Source organism: Apteryx rowi, unplaced genomic scaffold, assembly GCF_003343035.1.
Source record: "Apteryx rowi isolate R43461 unplaced genomic scaffold, aptRow1 scaffold_657, whole genome shotgun sequence".
Classification (NCBI taxonomy): Eukaryota; Metazoa; Chordata; class Aves; order Apterygiformes; family Apterygidae; genus Apteryx; species Apteryx rowi.
The window spans coordinates 120,468-141,779 of NW_020450935.1; the positions used below are offsets into that span (position 1 = coordinate 120,468).

The 21,312-nt window shown below is 39.9% G+C and overlaps 1 protein-coding gene across 1 annotated transcript; it reads left to right on the forward strand.

The window, feature by feature from the left end:
• Positions 1-1,499: 1,499 nt before the first annotated feature.
• On the forward strand, positions 1,500-21,217 carry LARP4 (La ribonucleoprotein domain family member 4). Its single transcript, XM_026084941.1, is given in 17 exon segments — positions 1,500-1,647; positions 3,249-3,407; positions 4,846-4,921; positions 5,478-5,614; positions 6,041-6,144; positions 7,102-7,212; positions 7,638-7,691; positions 8,392-8,601; positions 9,174-9,277; positions 12,981-13,214; positions 14,014-14,062; positions 14,714-14,872; positions 15,449-15,570; positions 15,860-16,028; positions 16,282-16,522; positions 16,525-16,646; positions 16,649-21,217. Coding segments are annotated over 16 exon segments (2,106 nt in total). The 5' UTR covers positions 1,500-1,647; positions 3,249-3,292; the 3' UTR covers positions 16,748-21,217.
• Positions 21,218-21,312: the final 95 nt, after the last annotated feature.

Here is a 21,312-nt window from a genome sequence, read left to right on the forward strand (position 1 = left end):
ACAGGAGGATTGAAGTACGTTGGCTGTGATCATTACGTGGGTGTAACATGCTACTGGGTGTTTTCTTGAGGAGGAACTACTCTGAAAACTAAGAATGGGAATGCACTTGTGTCCCTTCACATTAGCTTCACTGCTACCTCTTCTTTCTCTTTCCAGCTATATTTTTCTTCTAATATTCATGAAAGGGGAAAAACTGCATTGCTGTTTCAGTGAGTCTAGGAGTTTTCACATCCCAAAGAGGGCCATGCAAAAATTGTGATCTCTGTTTTGCCGTCTCTCGTGGTTGTCTTGAACTTCTGCGGTGTTTGGAGGCTTTTTGTTACTGGATTTGGGCTTGTCCTTGTAGCAAATAGCTTTGGAACTAGGTGTGACCTTGGCAAAGGAATTATCTCTAAAGCTATTGCAACTGCTTCCTTATCCTTTTGCTTTATGTATGAGGCTTGGTAGTAAGCCACTCCTTAATTTCAGACTCTAGCAGGCTAGCCTCTGAAATACCAAACTTCCTTATTCTTGAATTAGGCTTCTGTGTGAGCTTTGAGCTAGGATTAATGGGTTTTGCCTTATAAATTCAAGCAAGTGTTGTGAATGTGTACAAGTATCTGAAGGGAGGGTGTCGAGAGGATGGGGCCAGACTCTTTTCAGTGGTGCCGAGCGACAGGACGCGAGGCAATGGGCACAAACTGAAACACAGACACTTCCATCTTAACATGAGGAAAAACTTTTTCACTGTGAGGGTGACAGAGCACTGGAACAGGTTGCCCCGAGAGGTGGTGGAGTCTCCTTCTCTGGAGATATTCAAAACGCGCCTGGATGCAATCCTGTGCAATGTGCTCTAGGTGACCCTGCTTGAGCAGGGGGGTTGGACTAGATGATCTCCAGAGGTCCCTTCCAACCTCTGTGATTCTGTGATTCTGTGATTCTGTGATTCTGTGATTCTGTGATTCTGTGATTCTGTGATTCTGTGATTCTGTGATTCTGTGATTCTGTGATTCTGTGAATGAAGTGGGCTATCCTATATAGATAGGATATAGGTGACGTTTTCTTCGGATAGATGTCATGACGAAACTCAGTAACTCATCAGTTTACTCTCCTTGAAATGTGGCTTTTTTTAACCTTCCTTTCTAGGAAGAGGTCTTCAGCAGGGAAGAGTTCCCTTTTTGGTGAAAGGGGCTGGAGGATTATGAGAGTCAAGCTCTTAAAAGCTTATGAGTTATCAGAGTTCTTCAAAGCTAGTTGCTTCCTCTGCTGATGTTACTGGATGTCAATAAAAGAGAGGCTGAAGGCAACATTTCTAAGGGAGGTAGAAACTAAATACTTGGAAAATACCGAGGACTTTCCTGTTTTGATCAATGAAGAATGACATTGGTGCTTAATAGATGGTTAGAAACTTGAGATGTGGAACTGTATAGGAAATTGCTAAATTCAGCTCTATTGTCTGGCTTGACTTCTAAATCATCTTTGGATTTCCTCTTCTAATAAAAGTGTTCTGGTCTCTTCAGCAGGTAACATCGAAAGGTGCTGGCTTAAACCCTAATGCAAAAGTGTGGCAAGAAGTACCCCAAGGGAGCGGTGAGGCTGTGCCAGCAACAAATGGTGCTGAGCACTCGTGGCAAGAAACAGCGGCTGCACAAGGGACTCATACCGAGGGTGAGATGTCACAGGCCTGTGTTTAAACGCTAGCAATGATACATCCCTTGCTAATTAGCACTGAGTAGTCTCTATGAGACAGTCTAGTAGGGAGATGCAATCTCATGCTCTTGTCCTTGGGGTTATTAGTGCTGGTGTAGTCATGAGTACAAATGAATGTGACAAATCAGTAGATAGAAAGATAATTGTTTGTAGAGATTAGATGTTCGAGTAGTGAGCTTTGGCTTAGGAATTCAAGGAGGTATCCAGAGCTGAGCTTGAGCTAGAGTAGCAGTATTCAAGGGGCCCAATGATGACCAAGTATCGCGCTAAGAGGGAAACGGGTTGCTAATGTGTAGAATGGATTCATGATTGTCTTTCACCATTGCTGCACTTTAGTATACTCTTGACCCTATGAACAGGAAAATTATAGATCTGAGGGCCGCCTACAAGCCTGGCAGATTACTGAGCTGCTGCTGAGAACTGTTGCACGATGGCATTTGTACTGGAGTAGAAATTGCAAAGCATTTATAGTTAGCTGCTTTAAGTCTGTATTCAGTTTCAATCCTTATTTTCCATCCTTACCACATGGTTAATCCTGTCATCCAGAATTAACTAAAGATTCCAGTGGTTTAGCTCTCGATTCATTTTAGAATCGATATGGAGTGAATTGTATAGCTGATGTTACTTGAAACATAGCAGCGGTCTGTTAAAATAGGAAGCATAAGATTCTCTGGAAAAAAGCTTTAGGAAAAGTTAGGGATCAAGGAGGGAGGGTTCAGTTTGTGTGACTGTGTGAAAAGTTTCTGGTAAGTCAGGAGAAATTGAGAGCGCACTGAATTTGTGCGCTGGCTGAGAAACTCATTTGTCTCTTCATAACAATATGAAATAATCAGATCAATGTTGCACTGCTTGGAAAGCTGAGGGATATTTCTCTAAACATGTTTTTATGGCTTTCAGGCGATATCTACTGTAATGGTAAGTGCTTGAATAGTATCACTTCTAAAAGTACATTGTTAGTGGATTAGTCAGTAGTGTGGAAAAGATCTAGTAGAGCATAGTTGATTCTGAATAATCTATCTTGCCTGACTCTGTTGGATTAAACTGAAATTATGCTTGTTTCTATTTCAAGCAGCTGTGGTGAAGACTTAAGTCTGAAGTGTCTTGAACAAGAGATTGGCCAATTTCAACGTCATTCCAGTGTGGTTTTATAGCAATCACTTGATGCTTCTGAGTCCTTTATATAAACAAGGATCATGTAGTGTGTTGAATAAGTCTTTCAGTGATGTAAGCTATTGAAGTGCTTTGTTTTTTAGGCACCTAATTTAAATATTTTAAATATCAGGTGGTAAGCCTGTTTTTAGATCCTCTGCCGCTTTTTGCAATCTTACAATTTCATGATCCTATTATTTATTCTTCTTGCTAAAATTCTAGTGCAAACCAGAAGATCTGTCTGAAAATAGAGAGATAGAAAGTGCTACCCAGTACAAAGTAGACATTGAAGGTGTAAGCTTTTCAGTTAAAGCATTTATTCTTTAAAAGTTGGTAGCCAAAACTTTTCAAATGAAAAATAATCTGAAGCTTATAGTAGGCTTTCTGTTAATGATGTGTTCTTTTGCCAGGTAACATAGAGATTTCGGAGGATAGCTGCAAGCAATATGAAGTGATGTATTCTCCATCTTGTGAAGCTACAAGAAATGGCACAGTAGTTGATGAGGCATCTGCAAATGGAATGGTCCTAGCAGCTGAAGATCTTGGATACCAAATCTATGAAGTTTCTGGTGAGTATTCATGTTACAGTAACGCTGTCAATTCCTGTAATTCTGTGAAGTCTTGTGCAGTTAATCTTGTCCTTTCTGATTGCCATCTGCCTTTCTCTAGGCATTTTAAAGTCCACATCTTTTCTGGTCCACAGAAGATTGCTTATAAAGCACAGGCATTTGGAGAACAATAACGCGGCTATGTGAGGCACTCAGCAGAGCAGGAGGCTCCTTTTCTGTAGTGTTTAAATGAAGTATTTCCTATCAGCAAACCTATGAGAAGTGAATCTGTCCTGTGTGAGAGAAATGGGAACTCCATAAGTGAAAGACCTTGTCTTCTAATGTTCTTGTCACAAGTGAATCCCAAAATGTTGGGCTGTAATATTGATACTTACTGGTTTTTGTCTCTTTCAGTATGGTGAGTCTTTATGTATAGGCAAGGTTTCTTTCTTTAGAAAGAACTTGGTTTAGCTTGTTTATACTTTTCCACCCGTATTCTGGTAGTGTTGGGAATGTACATAGCTGTGAGAAAAGGCTTATTTTTCCAACTGAAATAATAGTAGCCAAGTCCACACTTCCCTCAAGTGGAGGCTTTTAAAAAGTTGATTTTTCTGGGGGAGGGATATAATCAGCAAACCTTTTTCTACCCCAAATTAATTCTGAGTTCTTGTTGTATTAGCAAAACTGGAGTGAATTTATCTTTGCAGAGGCAAAAGTTGGGAAATGTAACCAGGCACAGCAATGTGTTTTTTTATTATTATTGTATATTAAAATTCTGAAAGTGTAATTCCGCTCTTGTCTACAATTTAACTTCTAATTTGAGATTTAATGCTGTTATAGGGGGAGAAGATCTTGGGAAATTTAAGTGCAATTTATAAACTAGGTTAGTAAAGTCCAGTGTTTCTCCCAAGATGGTGCTGATAGAAATGAGTGATATTCTGTTCTTTGTGGACAGGTCTTGAAACTGCTTAATGTGGCAAATACATGTGTGCAGATATGAGCCATCAGTGTAGTTAGTAATTAACTTACCAGGCCTGTAGGTATCTCTCTGGTTACCTGGGAAAACAAAAGACCAAGCGATGTATGTGCATCTCATAGCTTGCTGCAGAAAACAAGCCCTTGGCTCTGTTTAGTAAATATTTTCTGAGTTAAGGTATCACTTGTAAATTCCTAGTAGAAACTCTGGAATTTTCCATTCAATGCGCACTTAAGAGGATCTAAGCCAGCTGCAGCACTTGGGCAAGTACCTGAAAACCATGGGATCTAAATCGCTTCAACAGGATTGACGCAACCTGGAATGCACAGTATGGTGCTGTTTAAGAATGTCTCAATTACCTTTTTCTCTTGTTCTTATCCAGAAGGATTCATGCTTGTATTATACAATGAAACTCCTTCTTGCATTGTATTCTCAATGTGGAACTGAGACCTGATGGTGTTTTGTAAATATGATAACTTTTAGGTGAAGGCAGCTCTGCTGTGTCCACAGAAGACATTAGAGAATGTTTGAAAAAACAACTTGAATTCTGCTTCTCACGGTATAGTACAGTTAATTCAACTGTATATGAAACCTTTATTAAAATTGACACATATTTCCTTTTTGGCTCTATATGTACTGTGCTTGCATCTTCAATTATAAAGTTAGCTGTGGAAAGGAGTTGGTTGGGATTTAAAGCAAGTTTCACTGAACTGCTGCAGAAGCCTTGCGGTATCAGCTGTCTCAGTCTCGTCCACACAGTCTTGTCCTTTAATGAGAATCCAGTTAATGAGAATTTCACAGCTGTAGGATCCTGAGATAATTTAGCTGTGTATTGCCAGAAAATATCTCTTTGGCAAGATCCTTCTTTGCAGACAAAGTATCACCCAGAGCACTATAACCTAGGACATCTTTCCAAATGTGGTTGTCTTTAATTATCTTCATTCTGCTTTGTCTGCTAGGATTTTTTTCCGGGAGTGGAAATCTGGGTATATTTTGGCTAGAGTAGCTGTGAATGTTATCAGTGAAAATTTAAGCCTGTAGTTACCCTTTTGTTGCAAGACTTCTGTTAATAAAGTCCAGGATTTGTCTAAAGGGCTGCATTTATGTATTTCCAGTGAGAATCTCTCAAAGGATCTCTATTTGATGTCTCAAATGGATAGCGACCAGTTTGTTCCGATATGGACAATTGCCAACATGGAAGGTATTAAGAAGCTGACAACTGATATGGATCTTATTCTTGAAGTTTTGAGATGTAAGTCTGGGTGTTTGATGTCTATATTAGTAGAACAAAAACCCCTTGCTTGCTTTAGAGAAATGTGTTTGTGTCTTAGCTGGTTATGGCATATTGTCCTAAGAAAACGGTGAAGGGAACTTTTTTCTCCAAATGGTGCTTGTACATAAGTGGCTGTTCTAGACTGAATTTAATTTGGGACTGAGCTTTTTAGATACCTGAACTGTGGATGGAGGCAGCCTCAGACAAGTAACTAAAATGTACTGAAGATCTAACAGAATGCTGCTGATGAATTCAGAGTAAAAGGACTGTTTTAAGAAATCTGTTTTGTTTAGCAGCTTGTCAAAGTACTTTGTTACAAGTTGGGTATGAGGAGTCTAGTACTGCTGAGAGCTTTTACAGTATACAATGTCCAATATTAAGCCAAATTTTGTATTTTAATTTTAGCTTCTCCTATGGTACAAGTGGATGAGAGAGGGGAGAAAGTAAGACCAAACCACAAACGATGTATTATTATTCTTCGTGAGATCCCTGAAACAACACCTATAGAGGTAAAAAGAAAAACGCGCTGCTTGAAACAGCAAGTGTTGCTTTAAAGGTTGACTGGTATTTAATTTAATTCAACTCTGATATTTTTTGTAAACCACTGAAGTGATTTTTGCTGCCTTGATGTAACATCAAAAAAGCCAAACCAAAAAGTTGTTGTTATTGCCCCTTTCCATTATTTTACTAATATATTAAAATGAAATGCTCTTACATAAGTTTTTCCATAGAAACTTGAGCTACCAAGGCTTTTCTGGAAGGGAGCTTGAACTGGTTTCTTTTCAGATCCAAAAATAAAATCAGTCCAGGGCATAGCTTGGAATTCAGGCTGAATTTTTGTCACAGCGGTAACTTTACTTGAAGTCAGATGGTTGTTTTGGCATCTACAAACATTATTAAACATTTCTCATTCATTGTGACCCAGTGTGAACTGAGCTCATTATGCTCAGAGGAGAGGGGATAATAAAATTCCTACTGACATTTGGCTAACAGAATCGTATAATTCTTTGTTTTTTAAAGTTGTAACACAGGGTATTTGTCTAATAGCATTTTTAATTAGTATTTCTAATGCAAATGCTCAACAGCTGAATTGCCCCCTCTTTAAACTCTGGTTATTGCAGTTATCAAGTTGTCTTGGGTTGGTAGTATTCCTTAGTCATTCCTGTCTAGATGACTCTCCCGATCTAAAGGCATGTTTTTGCTACCTCTTTAATATTAAATACCACCAATTCTACTCTGTAGTCTTACTCTTCTTACTGGGTCTGCCTGCTACTTTTAATTTTGAGGACTCAGTATGCTGGGCTAATATTCTTGAATTCAGGAACCGGTAAAGGACAGTTTGGTGACTCTGAAGGGGTGAGTGTGTACCCAGTCAAGAGGAACTTGTAGCTGAGTTTGGTTTAGTGTTTAACTTGCAGCTTAGAGCTTGGACTAGGTCCCCTTAACTGAGTCTTTCTCTCCCTCAGGAGGTTAAGGCTCTCTTTAAAAATGAAAACTGCCCCAAAGTGATAAGCTGTGAGTTTGCTCACAACAACAACTGGTACATTACATTCCAGTCGGACACAGATGCGCAACAGGTAAGGCTGCTTTCGACTCTTAATGACATCCCAATCCTGTTAACAACGCTTCCCCTGCTCGGGAGAATTGTGTGCGCGCTGCCTGTAGCAAAGATGTTCGTTTATTTACTGATCCTCCTTTTGGTATTTTAAGAGGTTATTGGCAAATTGTGGTTGACACAGAAGAAAAGCTGGGAGACTGTAGGGTTGTAATTCCTTTGTCTGACTCTTGCCTCAGTCCTCTCTGGCCATAACAATGAAATTACAGCACCCAGCCACTGAGTACGCGAGGAACTGACATCTGATATCCTGAATTTGAAGGGGTAGCGAATGTAGCTGGCCTAGCAGGGAAGCACATGGCTAGGAGTTCATGTTAAATCATGTAATATCCTTTAAGTATTATTTTATCAACGTATTCTAACGGTTATCTTTTTTTTGTTATGCAGGCGTTTAAATACTTAAGGGAAGAAGTGAAAACCTTTCAGGGCAAGCCAGTAATGGTAAGACTGTTTTATATGGTGAGAGATTTCAGAATAAACCATTGTTTGAATAACATTGTGAATTTATGGAAAAAAGTAAGGAATTAGCAATGGGATAGGTCATAACACTTGCCCTATAGGTTAGCTTGAATGAGGTCATGTATGGCTTTGAAAAATTGCAGTTCGGTGGCTGCTTGTTATTCACAGGGCTGTTTCTTGTGAGGTGTGAATTGAATTTGTTTCATCTTCCCTCCTCCATTTCCCCCCAAATCTGGGTCTTCCCATGCAGAACTCAGGAGAGGGATTCCTGCTATCATGAGTGTCTGGCTTGAGTTAGCAGCTCCATAAATAAGGCTGAAGCAGGCTGGTTGTATTGGGAGAGGACAACTAGTCAAATGAATAGCATCTGCTGGAGACTGAAATCTGGCTTTTTCTTTGTAAAATTGTTGAAGTTGGAGTCTGGACAGTCACTGCTATAGAAAGCAGCATTTATTCTGTAAACTTGAGAGTTTCTCTGGCTAAAGCAGCATGTGCATCCTTCCCTTTAGCATATTTTAAGGATGTGATCTGGACTGATTTTTATAACAGTTTCTATTTGTAAGCAGTAATTAACCTACCACCCCACCCCTTCTGTTATAATTTCAGTAGGCAAGAAAAATTGCAAATTCAGCTTTTCCTCTTCTCCCAATTAATGTATGTGATATCATTTCATCTCTTGCAGGCAAGGATAAAAGCCATCAACACATTTTTTGCAAAGAATGGTTACCGGGTAGTGGATTCTAGTGTCTATACTCAGCCAGTTCAAACACAAGCACAGTTTGCCTCACCACTGTTTATGCAGCCTGTATATAGTCCTCAGCAGTACTCTATTTACAGCATTGTGCCTCAGACATGGTCTYCAAACCCTGCACCTTACTTCGAAACACCACTGGTAAGTAACGGCTGCTAATCGGGGAAAATGAGGGGAGGATTTTAAGAATCTGCTGACTAGGACTCAGGCCTGAGATCACAGATCAACAGCTAGCCCAAAACACAAATAATAATTTGGATAACGAAACAAGGTGGTGGCGGGTTTTTTGGCTGCAGGATGCACAGATTTTCTAGTCAGATCCCTCTGCTTCTGTTTTACCATACTTCCCTTCAGTTAGTGTCACGGCCCTAATAATGTAAGACTGTCAAAGGAGCCATGTGGCTCGCCATTGGCTGCAGTTTATTTCAAGGAATTTTGGTGTGAAACTCCATTTATCCATTATCTAGTAACTCATGTTACTGGAAGAGCTTTGGAGCTTTTTCTGGAACCAGAGGACTCTGAGACTAAAGTAGATTTGCAGACTGTTAACCTAGTGGGGCTTTTTTTAACTAGTGAGATTACAATGCACTGGATGTGGTAGCCCAGTGTAAAAGTATGAACAGACTGGATGAATAACTGCTGAAGCTGATCTCATGTAACTGCAAACATTTCTCTTTTTAGTTCAGCCATTGAGACTGTTCTGTCTGTTGCAGGCCCCCTTTCCTAACGGTGGATTTATGAATGGCTTTAATACACCAGGATCATATAAAACAAATGCTGCTTCTTTGAGTATAGGTCGCCCATTCCATAGAAATCGGTAAGATAGTTCTGTCAGTTGCTTTGCTCTCTGAGAATTTACAGTATTCAGATCCTTAAGTGTGTTCCTTGCGCTTGTAAAGTGCAGTGCCTCGCAACGGGACTAGGCTACTTGCTTTGTTTATCAAATACACATGGTGTTTTTCAATTCTACTTGATTAAAAAAAATTAAGTCAGCAGTTTGAGATCCCAAAATAATGGACATATGTGCTGGAGAGAGCAAAGGTATCTCCTCTAAAAACCTCGGAGGAATTTCTGCAGACACATAAATAACTTCCTCTAAAGGTAGTACTTCGAATTGTTTGTTATATACGGGTTGTAAACTGCTGCAAAACAAACTTAAGCTTTTCCTGTAGTGTGAGTAGTTTTGCAGAGAGCCATTCAGTTTATACAGCTGCGAGTTGCATGCCCTGGCTTCTGTGTGCTAAAACTGCTTGATGCTGAGTCTGTTACTGTGATTTATTTGCTATATTGCCATCTTTCCAGATAACTGTAAGGACTCAGCTCCGATATAAACATCGGAGAGGAGGAAACAGCTTTGTATTTGCTGGAACAGTGCTCTGTAAATACAATGGAGTAGTAATCTGTTTGCGTGGGTGGAAATTGTTTTATTTGCAAGCTCTTTTACTGTATTCAGCATGTGGGCTGATAGCGTAGGAATAGCTTTTTATCCTGTTTGAGAAGTCAGTTGATAACTGCCAGTACTGTTAATGTTTTTGTGACGCAGTTAAGGTTTGTGGCTGTTGGCAAAAGGTGAACTTGGAAGTCAGGTCTGCAGTGACTCAGTGGAGCCTTAATACAGGGCTCTGAGACTGGTAGTACACACCTGTGTTCAGAAGACTGGGCAATCGATTCAGTTACAGCTGTGCAGTGCCCATCTAAGGTCTTTTTAAAGTTTTTTTTGCCTTAAGTTGTGCTCAAACTTAAATGAAGAGTTTTACAGACTTTATATGGATCATCTTAAAGAAGTATAGATACTGAAACTGTACAGGAATTGTATGTGCCCGAAGACTAACATCTTGAAATGCCCACATATTCACTCTGTGCTTGTAGATCACATTCTGTCTAATAATCTTAAGCTTTTAAAACTCTTCCTGGTTATTTTAAGACTTTAATTTGCAAAACTTCAGTCATTTTGCAGTTATAGCTTCAGGGCCATGTGTGTACAGGTTCTGCTACTCTGTCTGGGTTGTGTTATCTTTCCTGCCAAGCTCGCTCAGCCTTTGTGCTAGTACAAAGCTCTGCTTTTGCAGTAATAGAGCTTCAGAAGCTGGAAGCAGGCACAATTATGCTTCAGCAGGATTTCTTCCCAAATGGGGGACATGTAATAGTGACTGCAGGCTTGAAGGTTTGGCCCAGTGATGATCAAGTATCGCGCTTAGAGAGAACAGGTCCAACAGTCAATTGTCTGGGCAGCCTGCACTTTACGCTTTTCCTCCTTCTTACTCTCTCACATCATGTCTCGTTCTCTCTGCTTTTTTCCTCCTTATCTTTCCTTCTCTTTTCTGCTTTGCTCTTCTGCCCGGACTGAGATTGTGGCCTTCTCAATGATGGGTAAGATTATGAGATCTGAGGGCTGAATGATGCCTTACGCATCTTTTCCATTTTAAGAGTGAACTGAACAAAATGGGAGAAGTCAGTTGTCTTATCTCCTCTTCCCTGTGCTCACTGCTGATGGAAAACTTTATTGGGCCTGAAAACTGGTTCCTAATGCTTTTTGAAGCTGTAAGGTATGAACTAGTCCTTGTTCAACATGTCTTCTCTTGAACTGCGGAAGAGTTCTTTCACAGAGGTGATGCTGCTGCTTGTAGCTTTGTCCCCTGGCCCATTAAACTCAATTTATTTTGTCACACAGGCAGTCACTAGTTAAATATTGTTTTTTTGTCTGTAAAAACAAACATTTATTTAAGCTGGTCATGTTTATTTTGTCCTCATTTGTTGCAACATGCCTGTGGGAATGGAAGGCTGTATCCTGTGACGGAGATCCTCAGTGCTAATATTAGTTAAATTGATATTTTTCTATCCAGCCATTTAAAAGATAACTAAAATGTATTTGACAGAGCAGATGAATTTGAACACTCAGAATTGGGCTATTAAGTCAGGTGAAACTTTTTCCACTCTTTTGTTATGTATAAAATGCTGAAAAGCTTCTGGCTATTAATTGCAAGGCTATGGAGAAGCCTGTCAGAGTCATGGAGTTGATTTAAAATACTAGGGGAGAACTGCAGAGCAAAGAGAAGAATCTTGTGCTGTTAGGACCAGATCGCTTACTGCTCTTCTGATTCAGTAGTCCAGTGTTGGCAAATAATAACTTGCTGTCATTCATTAAATTCTTTCTCCTGTGTTGCTTTCTTTTCCTCACAACTTTAAGCTCCCTGGCCAAGTGGGAGGGAACAAGTTAACTGGTGGGCGCTGGAAGGAAACTACCTTTCTGTTAGCCAGTCTAGAATCCATGGTGTCCACAACGCGCCCTTCAATATTCCCTCAGCCCAAAGAAACCAGAAGCTGTGTGATTTGTAGTCTGTTGAATTCAAGGGCTCTCTTTCAGCCTGGAGTCCAGTCCTTGTTTGCTCTGTAGGAGATCATGTAGCAGTGTTAACCTTTCCTCCCAGACAGGTATCACAGTTTGACTGGCAGTGGGAGAACTTACTCCTTGATTGCATTGTTTTTAAACACTCCTGCAATAGCATACCGTAAACATGCGACATCCTCCTTCTGTCCTTAAGCTATGAGCTATGCAGGGTTGATCACGTGAAGTATGTAGTTCAAGATCCCTGCCTCATTTGCTGAAACTAGTTGCTGCTGAGTTGAAAAAACAGTGAGTTGCAGAAGTGGAAAATAGTCTAATGAGTCTGAATGCCACTCTGGAAAACTGGGTTTCCTCCTTGCCACTATTCCATGCCATGGTAGGTCAGAGTTTTTTCTGGGTAATTCTCTGTTTGAGGCCTGAGCCTTATCTCGCAGAGCCACTGAACATGTGCAGCTGCATCTCAGTTCAAAGAAAACTGTGCTTTGAATGCTTTGATGCTGAATAATCAATAACTGGGTAAAATGTCTGGGGTATCACAAACTGCAGAGTCAATGTTGCAGGTGTTTGATAGCAGGAGCAGTGAGATGAAGATCCTGGCTTTTCAAGCTCTTGGAGAAATGGGCTCTCAGCCACCCTAGCCTTAGCTGCCCTGCTCTCTCCAGCCGGTTCAGTCCTTGTCTACTCCTGGCTTCTTGTTCCAGTTCAACTCTAGGCTGATGGCCAGATCAGCCTGTTCCTCAGGCATTGCTCAGTTCTCCAGAACACTTTCAAGCACCTCGTGCCCATGCTCCAGGCCTAGACAACTGAAGAATCCCTCTCGGGGTTTCTGCTGAGACAATTCCTGCCCCTATTTTTTTTTTTTTCTTTCCTTTAGTATCTGTCAGGCCGTGGTCTCAATGTTTTCTTTTAATGGCCACACTTGGGGGTGGGGGATTGCAAGAGAACTAGAATGAAAGGAGTAGATGAAGGTAAGGAAGAACAATTTTTTTTTTGTTTGTTTTTGACAACTGACGAATGTATGTAGGAAGTAACACTTCTCTGATGATGGAGCTCCAGTACTTACTGATCTCCTCTTCTCTCGTCAGCTACAAACTAGCTGTAGTTGGTGGTACAGTTTTGCAGAGTGTTCTTTAGAGTCTTGAGTTACCACAGCCTCTTGCTGTACCTCATGCAGTGTGAAGCCTCACTTCCGATCATCTAACAGCTCAGAACATGCTGCGGAGGGTCCAGCTGCAGTCAGTACCATGTCGATGGGGGAAGGACCACTGAACAGAACCAACTCAAGGAATTTTGTTATGGAGCGACATAACAGTACGTTACCAGGGCACCAAGACCAAGGTTATTCCCAGAAGGATTCTCCTACCATGCAGATGGAGCAGAACGGAGATTACAGCATTGGCAGGGGCAGGTAAAGAATTGTGTGAACTGCTCTCTACTGTAAAATAGCAATGCAGTTGTGACATTGTTGTGTGCTGGAGGCTTGAATGACTTGTATGAGCCAAGGAACATCAACCACTGGCACAATGCATATTTCTATAAACAAGTGAGAAAGGGAAAATTGACATTTAAATAAATTGATAAATATTTAACTCTATTAGGAGCATGGATGCTTCCTGCTCGTCTATACATCTATTAGTTTTACTGCCAAATACCTTACAGTAAGATAGCAAGGAATTTTTATTTTAAAATAACTGACTGACTTGTCTCCAGAATTAAAACAGCCAATGAAGTAAAATTGGAATTTGTATTGCCATAAATGTGAAGCCAGTCCTCGGACTGGGAATCTGATGCTCCCAAATGTTGTAAGATTAACTGTTTTTATCCTTTGTCTGTTAATTCAGGTTTCTGTTGCTTAAAAATAAGTTGCTGACCAAGATAGAGACATGAGAAATATGATCAATAAGCTTGTTACTATAGAATGCTAGTCTATAATATTAAAGTCTAAATGGTCAACATGCTTGCTTAGATACAGTGCTTTAGGGTACCTCCTTCAAGGGGAGAGAAGAGCGATTCAGGTTCCCATATTGGCTATTTTTCAGGAATATAAGAGGTTTGAGCCCACTGAAGATAGAGAACATCCCAGAATTGTAGCTTGAGAAATATCAGTAGGCTGCTGGGAATCCCCTGCCACAGGCTCCCCTCTGTGCAGATGAGTGCATACTTGAGCTAGATGAATGCACTTACTGCCTTTTTTTTTTCCTTTAAAGGAGGAATGTTTTCCGAGGTCGGAGGAGACGGGAAGATGACCGCATTTCAGTAAGTTCTGCTTCCCCTATTGCAAAGAGTTGCATGAAATACCTGGGCTTGCTTCGTGGGCCAGAGGATGGAAGCTTGTGCCTGTTTGTAAAACAGATTGTGCACAATTGTTCAGTGAGTGAAAAGACAAATTGTTTACAAACTCAGTTTTCTCTTTGTAGAGTTTGTCTTGCATCTTGGGATGCAAGATAACCTTTTTGAGTAAAGTCATTACACTGTCTCCTTACTGAAATATGCTTCTCCATACGGCTAGGTTTTTAAGGTAGATATTGTTGAGATATTCAACGTTTAGTTATCTTGTTCTGGATTAGGTGCTGTGAAATAAGACAAGTAGCAGGCATGGCTCTTGTATTATTAAGAGATCATGTAAGCCAAAGAAAGCATGGAAGGATTCAGGCAGATAAGGATGAGTAGATGATCTTGTGGTAATTCACAATTCCCAAGTAGTTTTATGCCAATCTCTTCTGGAAAAAATGTCACTACCTGACACCAACTGGAGCGTGTTGGCTTTGCATTTACTGAAGGAATGGCACAGTCCTTAAGTCCTCTGATCAAATTGGGGGGATTCGGTGTTTCTAGGGAATTTCCTGACACTCAGTGCTTTCAGTGCTAGATGATACAACTCTCTTAACAGACCTTTTCTTTTTCTAGAGGCCTCAACCTTCAGCAGAAACAAAGACTCAGACACCAAAGTTTGACTTGCTAGCATCAAATTTCCCACCTTTGCCTGGCAGCACAGCAAAAACACCAGGAGAGCCTGTTCTGGAGAGCAGGATGTCTGATATTGTTAAAGGAATCTGCAAAGAAAAGGTACTTACTCTTGTTTCGTACATGCAAATAATATGCACATGCTGTCTGTCTCTCCTCCCCTGCTTAAAGCATCAATGTTTGTTAGAGCTGTGCATTAGAATGCCTTAAGTCCAAACATCATAATGTGTCTGTTAAGATAATATTTTCTGTCTTTCTGTTCTTGGATTTCCTTGGCTTCTTGGAGGTATTTAGCTCCTGCAGTTACACTATTGTAGATTCGGTACTATTTTGGAATAAAGCAGGCAAATGAGAAGTGTTGGCTGTTGAAGTAGGAACAGTTTGAACGTAGTGTAGGTTAGGGATGTTTTCATATCGATCTGATCACTTGAGGTGGCATGACTGGGCATTGATTGTCTGGGTGATGTAGTCTTACTTTTTTGATTTAATTCCATTTTTGTTTAACTCATGTAAAGGGTAACTCCACTTCAGAGGTCAGGCTCTGTGAAAGAAGTTACAATCAGGACTCTAGCAGCCTTTGGAAATATCTTGCTTCTCAGATGTCTTGAACTGGCATGTGCTTAAATTGCTGAACATCTGCCATCTTTCCATGCTTTGCAACTTATGCTTTCTGTACAGGAAAGCAAAGATTTGCTGTCCAGCTGTCCAGCTTCTGCTCAGGAAGAACAGATGCACAGCACTGTCCAACAGCCTGTCACAAGCGTGAGTTCACCAAGTCGGACTGAAGCTGTGGTGTTAAGGTATGCAGTTTGCTTGAAATGACAGTATTAAAACTTGCTTCTGCATGGTCTTGCAAAGGTTCTAGCTGGTATTCTGCAAGGTAGTCATAATACTTAAGCTTCCTTCTCCATTTGTGGTAGGCAGCTTCTCTAGAGGCCACTAGATGGAAGTCACAAATCGTAACAGCCTTACTGTGCTATTTTGTGAGTGGAAACTTTTGTGAGTGTGACTTGAAAGAAAGAAAATACCTTCTCAAACAGAATTTTTGAATTGGTAGATTTTAATGTTAAATTGTTCTTGATTTAACAGCACAGTTCAGCCAGATAGCAAGCCAGAAGAAGTGTCTGCTCAGAAAGATGTTACAAGCCACACTTCCCCACCAGTGTCCGTCTGTCCTGTCAGCGCTGCAAAGCTGCCAAGGACAAATACCACTTCATCTTCTACTAATGCAAGTGCAGCACCTGCTGTGTTGATGCAGGTAAGGTCTGTCTGGAGCAGGGAATGGGTGGGGAACATGGGCAGATTTCTCTTCGACATGCTGATGTAGCACCTGGGACCTCTTGTCAGTTCAAGACCTGGTGTTCTTGTGCGGTTTGCCATGGTTGTGGTGTACTAGTTCGCTGTACTTGTTCTCGCTGTTGTACCTTAACGCTGTGCCTAGGATAGTCTGGAAGGATGTAGAGTGGTCATTCTGCTGTGTAAACCTTGCTCTTCTACCCTTGATCCCAAAGGAGCCACGTAAGCTAAGTTACGCTGAAGTCTGCCAGAAGCCCCCGAAGGAGCCTCCTCCAGTTCCTGTTCAGCCTCTTAGGGAGCTTCGCACTAACATAGTTCCCCCTGCCAAAAATGAAGAAAATGGTACACCTGAGAAGGCTTCAGAGAAAACTTCAGAAAAGGCTCATGACAAGGTTGAAGGTCGAATGAAGGATTATTCTGGGTTTCGAGGCAACGGGCCTCCCAGGGGAGCTGCTGGGAAAATCAGGGAACAGAGGCGCCAATTTGGACACAGATCATCGCCTCAGGGAGCACCTCGACGTATCGGCAAGGAGCAGTATGTGCCACCCCGGTCACCAAAGTAATGCTTGTCCAGCCAATTATTCTCTATTTAATTTGAGCTGTGGACTAATGAGCAGCAAAGGAGACTGTGAGAAAGAAGTATTCATGAAGGGGAATACCGAACTGGAGTGTGGCTTGTAGGGAGAAGTTGTGGAGGGTCCCAAAATTCATCTCTAAAAGTGATTTCACAAATGCTGGAGGATTCCAATCAATATAAATATAGAGATTATAATTTTTGTATTTTTGTTTTTAATTTGCAGAGGGTTTCCTGCTTGAACTCAGTTTTGGGGTTGTGAAACTAGCATTTTGACAAGGTGAAAAATTATGAATTGACAAATTAACATGTCCCTCAGTGTAGGAGGAAGAGGGTAAGAGAATATTATTTTTGAAAAATAAGCATTTCTGTAAAATTAGAACTTTTTTTAACCTATTTAACATTTGGCTTGTAGGATGATGTGTCTGCCATTAATGGCCTTGCATTGCAGAGCACATCTGCAGCTGAGGTGCTTGGTCGGCGTGTGAGTTGAATGAGTGCAGCCAGATACTGTTGTCATGACTTAGTCACTGATGATAAAAACTGAATGTACTACTGTAGTAAACTTTGTGTTTCCAGCTTGAAGTATAGTCTCTTGACCTTACTAATTCATTCAGCAAGCTTTTTAAACTATAATTTTTACAGGAGACTGGATTGTAGATCAGAGCACATGGACAGCAAAAAATGTCTTCTAGATATAATTGGAAGGAGGCGGAAGGGAGCATGTCAGAATCTTTACTTTGCCCTTTTTCCCCGCCTCCTTTTGAGGGCAACTTTTTAGGGTTTTTTTATTGCTTGTTACTTTCTCTAATCTTTATTACAGACTTTTGTGCATTTATCTTGGTATGTTTTCCCGAGGCAGACCCAGTACGGGATTGATGGACGGCTACACAGTACATGTTAGCTTCACATGTAAAGAGCCGGAACTTCCAGCTCCAGACACGGCAGTCTGCCTTGCAGATGGGCGCTCTGAGCACGCAGTTCTGGCCCCTCTCCCCCCAGTGTTAAACTGCTGTCTCTTCTTGAACAGTTAGCAATTTGGAGACATGGCCAGGTTTCCCATTTACTGACCTATCTTTGTGTTCTGGAGTAGGGTGTTGGATGCTGTATACTAGAAATCAGGGTTTATATGTACTGGGAACTCATTGTTTACAGCTGATGTAGTAGCAACTGACTTTTTTTTTTCAACTGTTTAAAGTGAAACTAAAGGTGAAGAGTTAAACAAAAAACCCTCATGTTCAGAGAAGCTACTTGATGAAAGGTAGCATCTTGCCTAGCTTTATGCTGACTAAATTTGCAACACTATTGTGAAGTAAGTGGTTAAGTTTACAAGGTGATTACTGTAATGACTGAAATAGGAAAATACAATGCATTAATCTGCCAAAATCAGCATGCCAGGGTTCGAAGTTCTGTATAAAGCGTTAGGGAAAAGTAGCTTCCAGCAGTAAGAATCACACCTACTTTTTTCTTTTTTTTTTTTTTTAGTGAATAGCAAGTGTACAAATTTAAAGTCGTAAGTTGTGAACACTGGAAAACTCAATTGTGATATATACCGTAAACATCTTAGTAATATATGCTAGTGTTGCCATTAGAATGAATGTAAGTGGCAGTTAAAATAACTGTGAAAACTTTCATCTTCTGATTTCTTAGCCAGATAACCCTTGGCGATTTCTTACTCAGTAGGCATTCTCTATCAGCTGCTTTGAGAACACTCATATCTATTTTTATAAATATATATATAAAGCCAGAGTTGTCATTTCTCTAACTTATTATTCAGCTTGGCAATTGCTTTGATTTGATTCATAACACAATATATTGTATTTATGCAGTTAACTGTTCATTTCTACGCATGTTATATATATACATATATATATATATATAAAAAAAATCATTACTCACTTTTAAACTACCTGTACTGGGTTTGGGAATTTTTTTAATTTAGTAAAAATCATTGATCACATCTACAGTTTAGGGATGCTTACAAAACCCTTCTCCATTTATTTGGATAATGCTACATTTGAGGGAATAATGGAGAAGTTAAATATTTAAGTGTTAAAGCTCTGAAATGCAATGATTTCAAAGTTAATTTTTAATCATTTTAAAGTCTATAAACAATTACTGCAGTCAAACTGGAAAAAAAATTCTGTTCTGTACAATAGTCACAGATATTTTAGGATAGATGTGCACTGTCATTGCGAGTTGAGTAAGTATTGGAATGCTAATAGCTGCCTTAAGCTGGTTGCTGTTCAAAAGGAAGAGTTATTCGGGAAGAGGCTTGTACAGATGTTGATCTTTGGCCTCCACGGTGAAGTTGGCATGCTAATTCATGCGGGCATCTGCTTTCAGTGCAGTGCGTAGAATAACCTTGTAGTGCTGAAAGATAGAATTTGAATTTTTTCTAACAATTGTGAAATGTAACCTTTTTCATTTATTAGATGTGAAAAAATTACTACAGTTCAATCTTTCTTGTAAGGTGATTGGAAAAACTTGACCGTGGAAAGGATGCTTTTGTATGTCCTGGGTGTGCAGCAGCAGATTATGGCTCTTGTACAGTGTATGCAAATAAATCTGTAAACCTGTTGGCTTTTTCCAGCATATTCGAACTTTTATCAKATTAGGGCACTCATAGTTATTTATTTAATGCGTGCAAGGATTTAACAGCATTCCCCTTCTTCCTCCTCCCCCCACTGCCATTTATACTGTGGGGTTTTTTTTTTCCTCCTCTCTAATTTTTTTGTGTGTCGGGGCAGGGGGGGAAACAACCAAGTAAATATAAAGGCTGTGAAAACCATAGTTTTGTGTGCAAGTTCTCCTGCAGTACTTGTATTGCATGGCAATCATATAACTTAGACTGGCTAGCTGCTACTTTCTCATCCCCGTACTAGACTCAGGCAAGCTGTTGCGTCTCTATCCACCAAGTTAGCCTGTTGGACGGACTGGGGGAAACAGGGACAAAATGATCACTTGGGAGCCAGATTGACTGCTGGTGCAGCTCACTGATTTCCGTTGAGTTGTATTGTTTTATCAGCAGAGGTGAAACTGTCCCGTGTTCAACCAAGATGTTCAGTGCGCAGTTGAAGTGAGAAATAACAGTTCTCAGTTCCTTTTTGGTAGCTCACCACATGACGTAAACAGAAATTTTTTCCTACTCTGCTGATATTAAATACCGTAAGTTCAGTTTTGGTTTCATGAACTGTGACTTGTTTTCAGAAGTAGTGACTTTTGTTAGCTACAGAAGTATACTTCCCCAGTTAAGTTCTTTTCCGAATTATTGTGCATGGAAAAGATTGGGCTACTCTCTTGTACTTCTGCTGGGGAGTGAAAAGAGTAATTATCTGCATGTGATAGTAAAAGTGCAAAATTCTCTTTTGTTTTCTAAAGTTAAGTTAGTTTTTTATAGTATCTTACATTCCTGCTTTTTTTTTTTTAAAGTTAGCCTGGCACAGTATGATGGTGCAGTTTTAGCAGTAGGTTTAAAAAAAGAAAAGTAACCCACCCTATTAACCAAGAGAGAAAGATGATACTGTGGCAGATCAGTAGCAAATAAGTGACTTAATCAATGCTTTACTGTAGTTAAATAGCTATGGCCTTACTACTTTGTCAATATCAGCTTAATTGTCTTGAAAATGTCCGCTATTTTTACTGTTACCCAAGTGAATGTTCACCTGGGGTAAAATATCTGGTATGTACAGATGATATTTTAAATTTGTAAAATGCGCCATTGTATTACAGATGATGCAACAGAAATGCACTTCGGGGGGAAATTGCTTCTGATAAGTTTTTTTGTAAATCCTTGATTACTACAGATATGCAATAGAATTTTTGTTTCTAATTTTGATATTTCCTTCTGAAACATAAGGTTGTTGCCATTAATCTGAATGATTTATCATGCTCTTCTTTGTGTGTATATATTACATATAGTCTGAGCTTCCTTTAGGATGGTACATAATTTTGGTTTGTTGTAGTATTTTAGTTGGCTCTTCTCTTATGTGCCTTTAGCATAGGCACTTCAAGAGGTTAATTGAGTCTGTTTTTAATGTACAGTTGGGAGGACTTGAAATGAAGTTAAATCAACTTATTTCTGAAAAATCCATCTGCAAACTAACCTGTAACAACTTAAAATTTTATATTTAAGAACCAGAGGTTTATTTTTATGGAGCTTCAGTTATGGATACAGTTTCCAAAAATGCAACTTCAAATGTAAACAGACTGTGCATAAATGGTTTTTTGTTCTAATTTTTATAGAATACAAAATATTCAGATAATATATTGAGCTCAAGTTACTACAGACATCTTGTTCCTCCCGGATGAATCTAGCTTCCCCTTGGCATTTATGATCTCTCTTCAACGTGGTAGGGCTTCAGGGAAAGGAGAAAAAGCAACCTATCTGGCTTCTATACTTTTGTCTGTTCTGGTATATTCCTGTTGTCAAAACTGTCCAAAACAAGACTTGTGTAAAGTAGGTTCATGCTTTAAATGTTAAAATGATAATACATGTATTTGTATTTGTTTTTGACATTGCCAAGGTGCTATGGGAAATTGAAATAACAGTTAGAAAAAATAAAGCTGATTTAAAAGAAGAAAAAAAAAAAACCACAAAACCCCCAAAGCTCTTAAGTGCGTGTGTGGTAATGTTGCTGCTCGGCTAACGGGCGGCGCGTGCGCCCTCTCG